The sequence below is a fragment of the Mesocricetus auratus genome, unplaced genomic scaffold (assembly GCF_017639785.1).
Source record: "Mesocricetus auratus isolate SY011 unplaced genomic scaffold, BCM_Maur_2.0 Super-Scaffold_100013, whole genome shotgun sequence".
NCBI classification, from domain to species: Eukaryota; Metazoa; Chordata; class Mammalia; order Rodentia; family Cricetidae; genus Mesocricetus; species Mesocricetus auratus.
The window spans coordinates 42,733,898-42,752,371 of NW_024429196.1; the positions used below are offsets into that span (position 1 = coordinate 42,733,898).

General features: G+C 38.2%; 1 protein-coding gene across 4 annotated transcripts in view; it reads left to right on the top strand.

Moving 5' to 3' along the window:
- Positions 1 to 18,474, top strand: part of Amph (amphiphysin) — a 184,600-nt gene that overhangs the window by 131,964 nt on the left and 34,162 nt on the right. For all 4 annotated transcript variants that reach the window (XM_021228210.2, XM_021228211.2, XM_005071810.4 and 1 more), the window contains exons 6-11: positions 688 to 795; positions 2,559 to 2,644; positions 8,887 to 8,962; positions 9,556 to 9,638; positions 12,086 to 12,224; positions 13,377 to 13,505. In XM_021228210.2, the coding sequence (XP_021083869.1) occupies positions 688 to 795; positions 2,559 to 2,644; positions 8,887 to 8,962; positions 9,556 to 9,638; positions 12,086 to 12,224; positions 13,377 to 13,505 (621 nt within the window). The remainder of the gene's footprint in view (positions 1 to 687; positions 796 to 2,558; positions 2,645 to 8,886; positions 8,963 to 9,555; positions 9,639 to 12,085; positions 12,225 to 13,376; positions 13,506 to 18,474) is intronic.

Genomic DNA, 18,474 nt, shown 5'->3' on the forward strand with positions numbered 1-18,474 from the left:
TTCTAAAGTGATATGTTAGCTCTAGAGACTCTAATACATAAAGGACAGTGATAACTGAAAAAGATTTCTTAGAAAGTAAAGCTGTCTTAGGGAGCTCCCATTAGTATGCTATTATAATCATAAAACAAAATCTACCATGGCTTTCTCCTATCTTCCAACTGCAAGAATATTAAGAGTGAGTATAGATGCTAATAGAGAGTCCAGGTTTGCCTGATACACCAGAGCAATTCTGGGATTTTACTGCTCTTTGATGGAAGCTTATGCTTTTAGCCACTCATGACTGGACTCATTATCAGAAGGGACACTCTTTACCACACAAAGGTCTGGAAGCTTCGTTCTGATGTCTAGCTGTCTTTCTTCCTACTCACATTGCTGCTCACCTCTATCTCCTGCTTAAACCCTCACCTTTCCATGCCAGTGAGATGGCTCAGTGGGTAGGGGTTCTTGTCATCAAGCCTGGGGACCCACCTGAGTTAAATCCCAGAAAGCCACATGGTAGAAGAAGAGAACAGACTCCTATGTTTTTCTTTAACTGTACTCACCTAGTCACATACACATTTAACTGCAGCAATTCTTTTAAAGCCTTCAGCTGCTGTCTTCGACACAGAAAGCATTTGACCTTTGACTTTTGGCATTTATAGACTCTGATCACCTCTCCATCAGTTCATATGTTTTCCATGTTGGCAGAATCGCATCGCTAAGCGCAGCAGGAAGCTCGTGGATTATGACAGTGCTCGCCATCATTTGGAGGCTCTGCAGAGTTCCAAAAGGAAGGATGAGAGCCGGATTTCTAAGGTAGGGATGGATCTAGTGGGTGACATCACTCTCCAAATCTTAAGGCATGTAGCAGCCTTGTTTTTTTTTTTTTTTGTTTTTTGTTTTTTGTTTTTACGAGACAGGGTTTCTCTGTATTGTTTCGGAGGCTATCGGTCCAGCCTGGCCTCGAACGCACAAAGATCCGCCTGCCTCTGCCTCCCGAGTGCTGGGATTAAAGGCGTGCGTCACCACCGCCCGGCTTAGCAGCCTTGTTTTTAAAAATTAGATATTTCTTTTTTAAAGGAAGACTGCAATCAGGACAGAATTTCAAACTAAATTACACTTTTCTAAGGTACTTTCATTAAAATAAGCTTTTTTCATGTTATTCTAAGTGAGATCCATGAGTGACACTTACTGACGCATTTTGGCCAGAATAAATTTGAGCCCTTTTCAGTGTTGCAAGATCAAAGAAACCAAGGAGAATTTCTGCGCTTCTTCATAATCTGTGAACACTGCTAAAATATAGATTCCGGTGGGAGGCCAACCTTGGAATTCTCAGACAAGACCCCCAATTGAAAATAATGACAGAAGTTACATTTTGCATTCCATTAATTTCTTGGAGAAGATTTATTTCAGCAGCTCTTATTGCTGTATTAGTTGCGTTTTTAATGATGTGATAAACACCATGCCTAGTCAACTTGCAGAAGAAAGATTTATTTGGGGCTTTGGGTTTTGGAGGAATGTGCATCCATCACTATCACAATGAGGAAGTATGACAAGAAGCAGGCATGCCAATTGGAGCAGGAATCTGGGAGCTCACACTTTAAATCACAAGCAGGAAGCAGAGAGGCGAAAGTCAAATTGTGCAAGTCTTTAAGGTCTCAAAACCTGACCACCATTGACATACTTCCTCTATCAAGGCTGTACCATGCAAGCCCCTCAAACATCGTTACTAGTTAGGAACCACTTATTCAAATGCCTGAGATGATGGGGGGTCATCTCATTCAAGCCACCACAATCATGTATGTCAGCATTGCAGATGCCAGATAAATGATGTCAGCTTTCTGCTTTTCCCTTGGATTCCAGTCTTGTCTTTTCTACCATACACCATTGCCAAAGCATCTTCCAACATGGCATCTCTAGATCAAGTTTCCTACTGGTCACCTCTCTTAGTGGTCCCCATTATAAAAAAAATGGTTTAAATCTCCTAGCATGACATGTAGAACCTTCACAGTTTGGTTATAACTTACTTGTCTAACCTTATGAAATTTCACATCTTTTCCTCTCTCCTTTCTTTCATCTGTACATCCACCCTGCGCAGATAGATCCTGCATGCATTACCCACCAGTTCCCAAGCAAACCAGCAAAGTTGTGCCATAGAATTCCAGCCTGTGGGTCATTGCCTTTGTATATGGTGATTGAATATTTTTCTCTGTAGTATGTTCTATAGCAAATTACAAGTCTATCTTGAAAATACACCTGGTAATAATTGATACTCTGCATGGGGCTTGGTCTTTTCTGTAGGAGCACTCATGGACAGTATCCACAGCAGAGATCTGTATAAGCAGTATAGCATTTATGTAGAATCAACAAATTAGACCAAGGCTTGAAGAATAGCCATTGATTTTCTTGTGAATCTTAATATTTCATATTTAATTACAAAAATGGTGTGGATTTCAACAAATACTTCTCCTCAAAGCCTTCTCAAGATACCACAAGGCTATCCCTGTTTCATATGAAGTGATGCTTTCTGTATCTGAATGGCTCCCCATGTGTGTAAACATGTTTTGTGTCATTTCTAGGCAGAAGAGGAGTTTCAGAAAGCTCAGAAAGTGTTTGAAGAGTTCAATGTTGACTTACAAGAAGAATTACCATCGTTATGGTCAAGGTAAACATGCTTCTGCTCCAGTTTGCACATACCCCCTTTAGCAGTTCAAGAGGAGTGGCTTTCTTCTGTGTCACCTTCCTTGTCTATGATGTTTCTGTGCTGTCTGGGAGAAGTACTGTACTTATGCTTTCCAATATGGAAGCCTCTTGTCACGTATAACTGCTGAATACACAGGTTATGACTGGGGAGACGGAGAAATGGAATTTTATATTTATTTTGTTGTGTCTTATTTTAATTAAATACTCATATGTGCCTGGCAACTATTTAGACAATGATATGTTTCTCAAGTTTAGACTCAAACTCTAATTAGGAGAATTTCCCCTAATCTTAAAACTTACAATAAGACTCCTTCCACTCTTATTTCTCTTATTTTTAGACTTCATCTAGTCATCTGAGCTTGTTCTTTGAATTTTTAACCTGAGCTATATTCTTATTTCAGACACCAAGTGTTATTCTTATTTACAGGCATTCCACAGTTCTCACGGTATCAAGTGATGTTTATGTGGTTTATTCTGTTTTCAGTACTCAGTGGTAGAACCAGGAAGTTACTGGAAGCAGGGATGCCTTATGTTCCTCAGTACTCATCAGCAGTTCCAGCCCCTCCAACAGAACTCTGCTCACCATGCTGAATTACTTTTAGTCAGTCGCCTCCCTATACCTTCCAAATAGCTGGTGGCCCTGAAGAAATTAATCTCATATGAAGGCTTAATTTTCCACTGCTTTTATCTGATGCTCTCTTTAACTGAAATTGCACACAGTCATGATTTTTCACAAGTACATAGTTCTTTTCCCATTTACATTGCTCAACCCTGAAATTGAAGTCAGTACTTTTAATGTTCAGTGTCTCCTATGGGGAAATGCACAGGACTGGCCATGCAGCAGGAAACATGTATTCAGTGATAAATGCTTGAATTCCTGCATCAAACTCAGACATTCTGAAATTATTCACTGGGTCTGGTTGTGCTGTGGTGTTCATTGAGTCCTCTCTTCTCTGTCTTGTGCCTAATTATTCTGTTTATCACCGAAGCTGAGTTATTGACGTCAACTATTTTCAGGCTAATTTACCTCTTCAGTTCTGTCAGCTTTTTAAAAATATATTTTACTCCATTTTCAGATTGAGGATATTATCCTTACAAAATGTCCTATGTTTTTTTTGTTTACTTTGAGACAAGGTCTCTTATATCCCAGTCTGGCTTTAACTTGATTTATAGCAAAGGGATATTTTGAATTCCTAGTCCCCTTGACTTTACCCCCAAGTGCTGGGATTACAGGTGTACACCACCATATGAAGCTATAAAGCATCCTCTTTTATCTCTCTTAATAAATGTGTCTGATACTTGCTTCACTCTTTACATGGTACCTTTCTCATCACCCTTTTCCATCTTTTTTCCTTTCACGCTGTTTGCATCTTTGGATGTAAAAGGTGGATTATATTAACCTGAATGCTTGTCTTTAGTTTGTTCTTTGTTTATTTTGTCCATTGTCCATTGCTTCCATGCAAAGGAAATTGTTTGAAATATTTGATTGTATAAAAAAGAGAAGTAAGATCTGTGGAGATGGCTCAGCCAGTGACGTGCATGTCACACAAGTATGAGAACCTGATGTCAGATCCCCATTGCCAAATGGAGTTGGCCACAGTGGCATGCATTTGTAACCCAGCATAAGGAGCAGAGAAAGATGGCTCATTGGAGCTTACCAGTAACTCAGGTCAATTAGGGAGTTACAAGTTTAGTGAGAGACCTTGTTTCAAAATATGAGATGAGAAGTACACTTCTGGTCACCCTATACACATGAACAAATGCACACACATAATCAACTGCATATAGGAAGATATGGTTGCAAAAGATTGTATTATTTATTATTTATTTGGGGAATTGGCTGGAGGTTGAACTTAGTGTCTCACTCACACTACAGAAGTATTCTACCTCCTGACCTATATTTATATTTTGACCAACTTGTGATTCTTTGGAGCTGGTTATAAGGTATTACTATAAAGATGGAGGATGCTGTAGGGGATACTTAAGATAAATATTTTCAAGTTAGTATTTGGTAAACAAATGTTCCAAGATGATGAGTGCACAAATAAAAGCATGGATATTGTAGATTTTTTATTCTTGGAACTTCTTTTAATTTTGGGTATTTTGCCTGCATGTATTTCTGAGTACCACATGTGTTTGGTAGTCATGAAAGCCAGAAGAAGGTGTCAGGTCCCCTGCAACTGGGAAGTTCAGAATTATTGTGAGCTTCCATGTGAGCACTGGGAACCAAATCTAGGTCCTCTGGAAGAGCAGTCAGTGCTCTTAACTGCTTAACTGCTAAGACATCTCTCACGCTCCAGTTCTTGGAAGTTTAATTAATGTAATGTGGCAAGAGGTTGATTAGAAAACAAATGCTAAGGAGGGAATTATGGGGAAAGAATAGGACAAAGGTTAAGTTTAGATTCACCTATTTATCAAAAATTTATTGGTCACTCACTGCTTGTCAAACTTCTCTGCGTTGTTATAGATCTTCTACTGAGAGCTGTATTTTCTTACAGCATAAGCTGAAAGATAAGAAATTACAAAAAGTAAACTGTCAGACAAAAATTACAAAATGGAGACTGACTTTGCTGGTTGACCACTGTAACTTCAGAGATGAGGAAGGCTTCTCTCAAAGGTTTATTATGCAATGAAAATGAAGGTTTGAGAATGCACTGAGTTCAATCTTATGTTTGCTATGTTTGAAGAATCATGCCCGATGTCCCGATGCCCGAGTGACAGTATGAAGCAGTGTGAAGTGTCAAGAAGCTCTGATTGAAAACCTGGAAGGAAATAATCAGAATTCTATCAAGGCCCTGAAATTGTAGAACCTCAAGAAGCTAAGACCGGAGAACACTCCAATGATGAATGTGTTCCAGGAGTGCCCATGACAATAGGAAGATCAAGTACAGGGGAACTAATGATATTTCTTCACCTGTGCTGAACTTCCAGAGAGGGATCAGAGGGTGGAGGGATCAGAGGGCCCATGGTAGGCACTGATGACTCCATCAGATGTAAGGGAACAGCACAGTGAATATCGATGGTTTGAAAATCTTGATTTTAGGATAGGCATGAAGAATCATACAGAAAATATAGAGAGTTGATAGAACAAGGTAAACCGTTGGAAATTAACTCTTGGCCCTTTGAGAAGGTGACAGTGCCAGTGGCAAAGGAGGGAATTAAACCTGAGAATGTGTGGGATGAGTAGCGGATAGGAATTGTATATGGGTGTTAATAGGACTGGTCAGATAGGGCTGGGGCTGTTTTACATGATTTCTTGAAATGGACTGGGCTCCAGTGGACTGTGTTGCTTGGAATAAAGACATAATGATCTCATGTACATGGTGAAGGATTTGGGATGTCTTCATCAAAGTCTTCCTCTCCTTAAGGCTCAGGGATCTATGTGGAAGAAGAGGCATATAGATTGTAAAAGCCAGAGATGATGGATGACTCCAAGGACACAGTGTCTTCTTGACACAACAGGACTGATGCACATATGAACTCACAGAGGCTATGGTAGCATGCACAGGACCTGCACAAGCTCAAGACAGACAGAGTCCCAGCTCTGAGAAGGGGAAGTGCACATGGGCTCCCACCCACTAACCAAGAAGCTATTTGCAACTTCTTGTCTTATTTGGACATTTTTGTCTTATTGGTCTTTTGTTTGTTTCATTTAGATTTCTGGTTTTGTGGTTTTGTGTAGGTTTTAAATATATGTTTTCCTTTTTATTTGTTTTAAAGAGAGTAAGAAGTAACATATTGGGTAGGCAGGGTGGTTGGGAGGATCTGAGAGGCATTGGGGGAGGAGAAAGCATGATAAAAATGTATTGTTTGAAAAAATGAATAAAATGTTCAAAAAAACAAAAAGAGGTAATAATTGTTCACAAGTTTTAAAAATAGGGTCATAGGTGCATTAAAATGTAATGAGAGATTTTTTTCCTGGAATAGGTTAAATGTGAGACCCTGGATTTGCTCAGCCAATAGAAACAGTTTGACAGACACATCAAAGCTTCCTTATCCCAACTTTTCAATAGACTTTGCATATATGGAACATATTATAAGGAAATATTGAGCTAGGCATACAATTTCATTTATTGATCTTCTCTGGAATTTAGTCATTGAAAAAATAAACTGAAAACAATAATCACTGTCATAGTTTGAATGAAAATGTACCACAAAACGTTCAGCATTTGAGCACTTGGTCCCCGTTGGTGGTGCTGTTTGCTGAGGTTTGAAGTGGTGAGGCCTTGATAGAGGAAGTGCGTCACCAGGGATGGTCTATGAGAGCTTATGGCATCATCTTACAGTCAGTTTCTCTGATTCATAATTGCTGTTTAAGATGTAGTCTCAGATCCCTGGTATCATTTGAGCTTACTACTGTGGATGTACACAGAGTTGTGTAAGTTTTGTTGAGTAATTAAAACAAAGGATTGTTTATAGCCCAAGAAAGGGGGTTATATATTCTACTTTGATCCTCCAGAAACACTCCTCTGAAAACACTACAGTGAGTGGTTTCCTCTATATAGTCTTGTTAGAGTGTCCACACTGTCTCTCTTTTCCCATATAGCTATGTCTGACCTTGTCTCTTCAAATTCAAGTGCAAATTATGTCCTTTCTCATATCTCAAAGCATATCTACATGATTCTTCTGGTCTGTGAATAAATGTGATTTTCATCCTGGCAAGGGCCTCTACCCTTGAGATCCAGCTACCTCTCACCTCCTAGTGTCTCATCTGAGTCTTTACTCTTTCCCAAACACACTATGCCAGGGTTTGTATTGTCATGTTCCTATATGCATAAGTATATGTCCATGAACAAATGCATATATTTGTCCCCTGTGTCTGTGGAGAACTGGTTCCCAGAACCCCCAGGGGAAGCAAAAATTCATGACTACTGAAGCCCTTTACATAAAATGATGTAGTATTTGTGTATAACCTACTCTCAAATCCTCCTATGCACTTTCAATTATTTCTAGAGTACTTAGAAGACTTAATGCCATGATAAACTTATGCAAATAGCTGTTGTAAATTGTTCAGAAAATAAGATGGAGAAAGAATACAGTCTGTTTGATGCAGAAGCCCTCTGTTTTCTGATGGTTTTGATTCATAGATAGTTGAACCACAGTATATAGAACCATGGATACAGAGAACCATTTGCATGCATGTACATGGAAAACATGGGATTTGAAGTAGTTATAAAAATATGTGAAGTCAGGGTCAAATGGGGATTGTAAGTATAGGAAAAATATGCAATGTGGCAGGGATTTACTATATAAGATAAGCCACAGAAAAATAATGCCTTGTTAATGGGACAGATTCACCATTCAATTGTCACTCCATTTCAGAGTTTTTAAATTTGGCTCTAAGTTTTTATTTTAGTTAAAATTCAAAAACACCTATTTTAAGTAGAATTTGCTGATACTGAAATAACAAACATCATTGTTATAAAATTCCTTGTAAAGTATTCTATGATTTTTTTTATTACATTTTCCTCTTTCGGGGTTATAATACTGGTTTTCTCTTCCCGTAAACTGCATGACCCTGGACAGTTAATCCCCACTTATTTTTTTCTAGTAAATGAGGATCACTGTCCCAAGGGATTATTGTGAGCATCAAATGAGGGAACAAATAAAAGCACCTTGATGGCTCCTGGTTCCATCGAGCCTCATTGTTTCTCCATTTCTATTCACTGCAAGGCTCGGCTTAAGCAAGAAATCTTTAAGTTTCCTTTTGTCTGAGGTCTTACTAATTTCTTTTTTAATTGATAGTTCAGTTCTCACTACACCATCAAAACACTGGTTATTTTTGAGAATGTTATTTAAAAAACAAAATTAATTAATTAAAGTTGTTGTTTCTCAGATGAGTTAAAAAGAATTAAGTAAAATAGAGTCCAGAAACTTTTCATTTGGAATTTATCCTTGGTTGACAGGATAAGTCTCCCTTTGGCATTTGTGCTTACTGTTAGGGATCTTAGATGAAGACAGATGGAATTTGCCTCATGTTCCAGCACCCTGCCCATAACTTCCCTTTACAAATGTGTTTGAGATGTTGCCAACGGGCAGCTTGTATACTCAACAGCTAAGAAAAGTTAGGCTTACTCCAAGATGTTATTAAATCCAATGTTGTTAAAAATTATGTATAGGAAACAGTCTTAATATGTTTCATTGCCATTAAAATCTATTTTTTTTTTTGCTAACTGGTCTCTCCTTTGTGTTTTCCCATGGTAGACGAGTTGGCTTTTATGTCAATACTTTCAAAAATGTCTCCAGCCTTGAGGCCAAGTTTCACAAGGAAATTGCAGTGGTGAGTAATGGTGACCGTGTCCCTTATAGAAGGCAATGTAAAGGAAGAACAGGGCATGGCACACAATCACTAATTCACCCTCTTACACGGTTCCTGTAGCAGTGGTTTGTCACTACTCTCTGGACGAATCGCACTGCTTTTGGTCATTAGTAAACACACAGCTCTCTAGATCCTTCCAAAGTTTTGTCATAGCCTCACCATCTTGTTTCCTCTTCTGTTGGTTGAAGTTGAAATTTCAAGTGATGCTCTAAACTGATGAAAAATCGGTCTCAAAATATTCAGAAAAGCATCAGCCATGTTGATTACTGTTGTTTTTGTAGTTCATCGGGACAGCCATACTACAATAGAATTTAGACAATTAGTTTTTCTCTTCTTCTTTAAATTCTAGTGAATATATATTTGGTTGACTTAGTGTTTGGTTTATTTCAGCTTAGCTATAGATTTTAAATTTGGTATATGGGATTTCAAGAGCCCTGAGACCAATCTAATTCTTAGGGTAATTGTAGCCTCTCATTAAACAATTTCTTTCTTAGGGAGAATAGCATGGGTGGGCACTAAGATGTCCTGTAGCTAATAGGCCTCTGTCCCTTTAGCTTTGCCACAAGCTCTATGAAGTGATGACGAAACTTGGTGATCAGCATGCTGACAAGGCCTTCAGCATTCAAGGAGCTCCCAGGTAGGCCACTGTTCCTCAGAGCTAGTTCTGTTCCATGTGCCAGTGTGCACTGTGTGTTGAATTTTCTGGAGTCTGTTTTATTCACCTTATAAAAGTCTAAAAGGACCCTTCCCACCTGGAGACTGCTCCCAATCTTAGATTTTGAGCTTTTAGACTTCCTTCTGGCCTTCAGATACCTCAGTATGCTACTGGTCACAGTACAAGTAAGTAGTTGCCTCTCTTGTTTGCATGGAACCTGAGAGCAATAGTGTGGGATAGTGATCATTTCTACTTGTTACTTTAACTAGATTAGAAAATATTCGAAGATTCCAAAGTTGTGTGTTGATTCTTATCTGTTGAAGAAAGGAAAGAAGTTGAAGAGACCTCTCCACCCTCTATCTCTGCTTAGGCATTTACCACCCAAAACGACTTTATTATGACTCTATTTTCTGTTGTTGTTAGTGTGCCAGTCATAGACTGAGGGCCCAGTGGCACATCTTAGCTGTTTACCCTGGTTTGATTGCATGCCCACTTTCTCTTATGATTTTGAAGTCTCTTTTATCCCATCCATGCTTAGCAAGCATTGAGCTAGCAATCGGAAGCCCTTTAGGTTTCTAAAAGGTTAATTTGGCTCTGTGGTCAATTGGTTTTGTTTTCCTTGTTGAAGCCCAGTAATCGCTGTAGTTAAAGACCTCATTTTTAAAAAATGATAGAAAAAGTAGAGTGCTCTGGAATGAAATGGTTTCTAAGGTGATGTTCAGTTCTAAGATTTTACACTTGTGGGTTTTACCCCAGTTATTGGAAACACTCATAGGAATATATTTGTAGAATTATTCACAAACATATGCAGTGCCAACCTCTCCATAGGTCAGCATGTGGTGACCGCTGTTTTGGTCACTTACTACTCCCGAGAGTGGCCATAACTGTGCCCTTGCTATGGCTGCCAGAGTAGCAAGTGTGTCTTTTCTCTCCAAGAGAAGGGCATGGCCTAAAAGAAGCAAGGAAAGGAACAGAAATATGGCTCTAACTTTGTTTAAATATCCAAATGGCTATTGGATGCTGTAAAGGAAAGTGCATAAAGAAACTAAGAATGACTTCCTCACATGGAAATGAAAGCAACAGTTAGTTACATTTGAAAAGTACCAGTTCCAAAATCAACTAAAGCAAGAAGTAGGCTCATAGTCACTTAACAAATGTTTCTTCCTCTTTTTTGTTCTTCTTTCTTCTTATTTTTACTGTTTCTTTTTATTTGTTTATTTTTTTACATTCATCTGCAGAGCAAGGTGGTGAGTTAGCTCTCTGGAAAGCCTCTAGACTAGAGATTAGATTGGGAGTGTTTCCAGTCAGAAGTCATGATTGCTGGTCCAGAGCTCCAATCATGTAGATCAGTGGTTCTCAACCTGTGGGTCGTGACCTCTTTGGGGGTCACCTACCATAAATCCTGCATATCAATTATTTACATTATGATTCATAACAATAGCAAAATTATAGTTATAAAGTAGCAATGAAATAATTTTATGGTTGATGGTCACTACATGAGGAACTGTATTAAAGTGTCACAGAATTAGGAAGGCTGAGAACCACTGACATAGCATCTGCTCTCTGAAGAACCCACTCCCTTAGCTCTTGAATGTGTAGAACACGCTGCTGTGTCTGCTCTCTTATTTAGGTCACAGACTCTGTTCCTTCTGGTTGTTATCTTAGAAGTTCTTAGAGAGTAGGATGTGTCCCACTTGCCATCTGAGTCATTATGTTAAGCTGTCCCCAAACACTTGGCAAGGTGCCTAGAACATGGTGGTTTCTCAGGAAGTTGTGGAATCTTGCCTGTCGTGTGGTCTGCTTGCACATTGCAAGGTGTCTGAGTTAGTCATTGTTTCATAAGGCGTGGAGAAAAGTAACTGGTGACTCCTCAAATGTAACCAAAAAGCATTCCCGCAGAAGATTTATTAACACTCTCCTGAGATGCCTTGGAAAATAGAAGTGACAGTTTTCTGGGTAGTTTTTCTATAGATTGTAGCATGACATGATTCTCCTGTCAATAAAAAGTGAAGCTGGTTTTATTACTACGTCTCATGTTGGGAAATCTTTGAAGCTTGTTTTGCATGTGGAGAGAAAAAGACATTTGTACTAAGATCTAAATGTGAATGTGGTAAAATATGAGTATGAGTTTTTCTTATTTTTAACTTATTTACACTCTGCCTTTTGCATATCTAATGTGGGGTCAAAACTGCATGGCTGACATAAAGAAAAGAGGTCATGTTTGGCTGGGTTCTGGCTCATAGGCAACAATTTAAGTGGTGCTGGTTGTCAGCATCTATTACTATTGCTAATAATTATAATTAGGATGGAAATGGGGAATAAAATAACAGTGACATTAAGCTTCAGGATTTCTTTGGGATAAAGAATCTTGGGTCACAGGAGTTCTGCTTCTTAGAAGACCTCTTGCTCAATCCTCTGTGTCCATCCAGTGATTCGGGTCCTCTTCGCATTGCAAAGACACCATCACCCCCAGAGGAGCCTTCGCCCCTGCCCAGCCCAACAGCCAGTCCCAACCATACACTAGCACCTGCATCTCCTGCCCCTGTGCGACCCAGGTCACCTTCACAGGTAGGAAGAATATACTGGGGTCATGATAGAACTCATGGGTAGGTGATTTTCTCTTGGATCATCCTGTGGTGACCAGGTATTATAAAAATGTTTCTGTGGCAAGACTAATGTATGAGGCAGTAGACATTACTACTACTATGATTTGTCTGTTTTTCTATTTGATTTTTTTTCTATTCTGAGTGTTTGATTCCTTTGGACATTCTTGCCATCCCCAGCTTCTTGAGCTGTAATGTACTCATCTCTACTTTCTCTTAGAATCCTGTCTTTCAGAGGCAGGAGGTCTATTCAATGATGGAACAATTTCTTGGCTTACCCCATGCTCTGAGTTCAGTTATTAGCCTTGAAAAACAAAAATCACATCTTCAAAGCTCCATTCATTCTGCATTCTTCTTGGACTTCCTTTTTAATGCTGGAGACTACCTAGGACTGCAGTAATGTTTGGTATTCCATCACCCATATTGTGTTACATGTGAGTGAATGATGCCTCAGTAAAACCTGTAACAGGTTAAAAGAAATTACAAGGACCAGGCAAAAGGAAATAAAGAGGAAAAATTACCACTTGATTTTCCTACATTGAATGAAAATAATATCTCTGTAGGGACATTTACCATCCATGGTCCAGTATAAGCTTTCAGAAATATGGTTGCAGCTGAAAGTTGTAAGAAGATACATGTAATAGATTCTAAAGTTCTCATTTCAAAATCCTGAAGTGCAAAGTGAAGTGGCAGATGTCTCTGGTTGGTCTCATTGATTCAATTGGAAAAAGCAAACAAAACAAAACAAAAATGGGCTTAATTTTTGTTTTGAAATTCCAATTTTCTGTAGACAAGAGAAATCATCTGTAGTTAAGCTGAGAGAATGTCTGGCCTCCATGTGATATCATAGGTCCTACAGCCTGGGACACTGCTCAAATTGAGATGCATGAATTCTTAGCTCATGATCTGACTTCTTCCAAGATCATTGCTTGTCAGTGTTCAGAGAACCCCCCAAGTGGACAGCACTCCTGACTTGAATCAAGCAGGCTTGCACCTACCCACATTTCAGTTTCATTCATAAGTCTGTCTGATTACACAGCTGTGTTTATGTGGGAATTCCTCAAAGATGTTATCAACAACGTCTCTGGCTACCATGTTTCTATTTGATGCTTCCTAGACAAGGAAAGGGCCTCCTGTACCACCTCTGCCTAAAGTCACTCCAACAAAAGAACTGAAGCAGGAGAATATCATCAATTTCTTTGAGGACAACTTTGTTCCAGAAATCAATGTGACGACCCCTTCTCAGGTGAGTGCTCAGGGCAGCTGGGATGCCTGTGAAAGGACCATGGTGGGAGGGAATTTCATGGTAGCTGTAGAGAATATTACATGGTAGCAAATATTGAGCCATTAGTAAGATTTTGTTACTTAGGCTTAATATATTTGTGTAAAAAAAGATTGCATACACAATGTATAGAATTTGAGTATTCTATCATTTACTGAGTATAATATTATTTACTGCAGACTATATTGAAAGCATAAAAATGAAAAGTGCTGTCATCTTACCATTGTGACATAATACCCTCTGGCCTATTTTCTTTCATCATGTCTTCCCTCCCTTGAGAATTTATCAACATCATATTTTAAAAATCAGTTTGTGTTATTATGCAGTCCTTACATTGTAACTTCAGTTCACTAGTCAATTTTACATCACAACATTGTCTTTACTCTCCTATCAACTGAACTTACCAACCTCTGACTCTTAGCCACATGTTTGTAGCTAAGATTGCATCAGCCTATATGTTGTCTACTAGGCAGAGATATTTTCTGGTTTTCTACATTAACAATTGCACTGAGCATATTTTTGGGTGGCTTGTCCTTGATCAGTTGCTTTTATCTGTGTCCACCCATAGCATCCTCTCAATTCCATCACAAGTAGGGACTTTAGTCCTCTAGAAGCCTGTGTATTTAGCTGAGGACATCCCTGTCTAGGAGATGAGGCTACTTAAATGACAAGAAGGTGACACACAGAGTAGTTTGGAAGTAAAGATGAGGTTCAGAAGTGTTCTTTCTTTAAGTGTTTTTACTTGAAGTTTTCTGGCTCCCTTACAAGGACCCTCATGGTGGGGAGAGGGAGAATCAAGGTACTTTTGAAAATTACAAATGCCAGGAGAGTCCTTAAGTGCTTCTGGAAGCATTAACTCTTGCTAGTATTGTTGAGTAAAAGAGATAGGAGCAGGGTTGGATAGAGAAGGGGAGAGGGAGTCCTTCAGGAGCAAAGCTCAACTGATTTTGGAATTGAAACTCACCAGAAACATATGACAGTCCATTGGGGGTGGGAGACATTATTTAACCTGTTTTATTTTAAGAGGGAGAAAGAAGAGGGGTTCTGGTTTTTATTTTTGTTTTGTTTTATCTGAAAGACACCCTGCTCCAGTAGCTGGATCACAGAGTATGAAATCCAATGTTTCCATTCACCAAATGGCCCCTGGTTTCACATCAAGATGTGCAGAGATGTGAAATGGAATTTATATTTATATAAATTTATATATTATTTTGTCATCTTTATATTTTAGTTTGTCATCTTGAGTTATTAAGTGGAAAATCTAATTTTATTTCAAATAGAAACTGCCTTTTTGCAGTGTTTTAACAATTTGCTCAATTGCTTGTCCTTCTGTGACTGAAAGCTGCCTTGTGCTTCATTTTAACACATCTAGCAGTCTTTAGTCTTGGGACCTCAATCAGAGAGATGCTGATTTGATCAATTGGAAGTCTACATGGTCAAAGTCAGTGATGCTGAATTGACTACTGCACTAAATTAACAGATTCTGTCCTTGAAGCTGTCTAGGCAAGCCAAGGCTGTGTGATGACTGCCCATTTACAACTGCCCCATATAAAACAGCTTTATTTCAAGTGTTTCATATAGTCTTTTTGGACACATACATGTTACATGCTTATAATATTAGATGCATTGAAAGGACTGTATATCAGGACATATATTATAAACTAATGGATTGTATAATCTGGGTGATACTGTTTTGAGCAATGCACAGAAGAATGGAAAGTAAAGGAAAGAGCAAATTCTTGATGAAAAATGAAGTATTGAAAACTAGAGATCTGAAAATTATCTGAATAGTTTTCTCTCTACATTAATGCAAGATGATTTTTTTCTCTGTTGTCTTGGTTGTTTACTAAGTGAGTCATCCTACATTTAGAAGACAGTTCATGGCTGCAAATGGCTATTTTTATCATGCACTTAATGGGAAAGAAAAACACTTGTGTTCATCCTGGCCAGATGATGCAAATATAAGAAGTAAAATCTATCCTGCCTGATGGAAAAATCGCCTTAGCAACAACGCTTTTCCAGCTGTGTCCTTGGGACTGAGAACAGAACTCCAGCAAGCCTGCAGAGCCCTCGAATGGCCCAAACCTTAGCTATAGTTCAGAACTTCCTGTGGGAAATGCTTTTTTCCTACTCATGAAGACACTGTGGAATGCTAGACCAAAATGCCTTCCTGATTTCCTAACTTTTTTGTTCACAAAAAGAAACTGCTAAAGGATATCTCATCCTTTCCTAAACTTACCTCCCAAGAATGTAGACAGTAAAAAGCAATCCTATGCATGAATCCTTTATTATACTTATATTTTGGTAATAATTTACTCCATCTCTAATTCCTCCAAGATCCACACCACACTCTTCCCTACTCACCCAGCCCTGACTTCTTCCTCTTACTCATCCTCTGCCTCTTCTACTCTTCCTCTGCATTATCTTCCTTCTTCTTCTTCTTCTTCTTCTTCTTCTTCTTCTTCTTCTTCTTCTTCTTCTTCTTCTTCTTCTTCTTCTTCTTCTTCTCCTCCTTCTCCTTCTCCTCCTCCTCCTCCTCCTCCTCCTCCTCCTCTTCCTCTTCCTCCTCCTTCTCCTTCTTCTTCTGGGACATTTTGTGCTGCCTATATATTCTTGGGTTCATGGCTTTCCACTAAAATTTGGTCAGTCTACTAAATATCATATCCTTAGAGAAAATTGACTCTCCTTGTCCCCAAAGCTGAAATTGTCAATTATGGTAGCTCCTCAATTAGGGATGAGACTTTATACATACATACCCTCTCCATGCTGATATTCTGTCTGGCTTGAGCTTGTACAGGTTAAGTGAAAGGTATTGATATTGCATGAAAAATAACTCTTAATTGGACTTGTTCCTAAAAGCTTTGTCTTCTCTGCCTTCAACATCCCTTTTGAGCTCCTCTGCCTTATTAGGAAGTTCTGGAGGCAAACAAAGGCTTGGGATATAGTAAGCTTTCTTAACATACATTGAAAGAATAGAAGCGGGAAACAATCTCTAGAAGTAGTACCTATGCTCTCATCAGTCTGGATCACTGAAATAATGGGTTATGGCTTAGTACTGTCTATATGCATGTGTGTGCACCTGTGATGCTATGGGGTTTTGTTTGGCTGACATGCTGTAGCCATAAATTGCAATATCCATTACCTCATATTGTTTCTGAAAGCTTATCTATGCTAAAAATAACATATAATTAACATAAAAAGTTTATAAAAGTAAGCAAAGCACAGATAAAAATTAGAAAGTATAATTCAGTTTTCCAGAGGTAATGTTTTAATAATCTTGTTATTATATCATATTTTCCATCTTTATATAGTGAAATAAAATATGGTTTTAAATTTTTATAGTTTTTTATAATCTGTTGAATATTTTACTGCATATATAGTGAGATAATCTTATGTCAGTTTGACTTGACCTCATCCCAATAAACAGCAGGACGACTGAAAATGTGCAGGTGTGTCAAAGCAGATGTAGCTTTTCCTACTGGTAGTTGTTTTCATTAGTAAATGTACTTTGTGTTAACATATAGTATGGTGCACATTTTAAAATGTACAGGCTTCTAAGTGACCTATATACACATGTAAGAAACCACCAGTAGAGTGGGTATGGTGAGTATACTAGTATGTCAATGAAGGTGATACTCTCAAGCTTTAGTTAGACATGCATTTTAGGTGTTGGAGTGATACTGTTGAACCTAAGTATAGTTACTGGTTGGTACTGAGTGTACAGGTTAATGTCATCTATAAATTCTAATTTTTAACCCATAAATTTATTGTATTTCTCTTTTAAAGTTTTCTTCCGGCTTCACTGTGCCTTCTTTTATAGTTTGCAATACGCAGATGTTAACATTCTTTGCTGGTGTAATCCTAAGTATTTCATACATTGGTACTGTCTAAGTCATACTTGAAATTTTTACTTTGTGGTTATTAATGCTATATGTAAATACAATTTTATATATTAATCCTGTGTACTGAAGCCTTGAAAACTCAATTATTAGTTCTTACAGTATTTTATAAATTCCATTGCCTCTTCTGTATGTATCATAGCTTTCTATGAATAGTTTAATTCTTTCTTCCTTCTAACTTAACTATCATGCCCTTCTTTGTCTAGGAAAAGAAAGGGACCAGGAGGGAATGGGAGACAGATTAAGACATATGGGGTGAATATGGTCAAAGTATTCTTGATTCAAAAGATGTTTATGAAAGCCTTCACTCCATGCAATGAATAGACATAACTAAAAACATAACAAAAGGTACACATAACTGGTTAAAATTATGTTTTAAATGTCATTTAATTGAAAATGCTTACATTTTAAAATAATATGTAAGAGTGTGATAAAAATCTGTCCCTCAACATTAAAAATAACAGTAAATACAGTATTAACTTAGGTGATAAGAATGCATTATGCATTTAAAAGGTGGCACAAAGAGTAATACACAAGTAATTTTCCTACACAATGGATGCAGGATGTTAAAGTATTACCCTTACATCCCCCACCTGTTCGTGCATTTCTGTATTCTGAAATTTGTTTCCTTGACCAGTAATGAAAACAATTCCCATTCTTTAAAATCTTTCTGCAAACACTTCAACTTTATGTTGCACATGACCCACTGATGTGACCTTTCATTTTCTATACAGCAAAATGTTCAAAAATGAAACACAAAACATCAAAAGCATGTTATTTGACTGTGTGAAACTGCCCCCCAATTCCTGTCACTGTGGTATATTTTATGGAGATGTTGTCTCAGTTTTGCCCTTTACTTTGTAGCTTGAGTCCAGGTTTATCCAGCATCAAGTCCATGCTGTTTTCCTGTGTCCCATTGCCACTGGTGAATGGGTGCTAATGTTTGATACAGTCTTTATAGTATTACAATAGGACTTTTATTCTGTGTCTTAGCTGCTTACTTGCTTCCCAACTAAGAAACATTACAGGGTGGA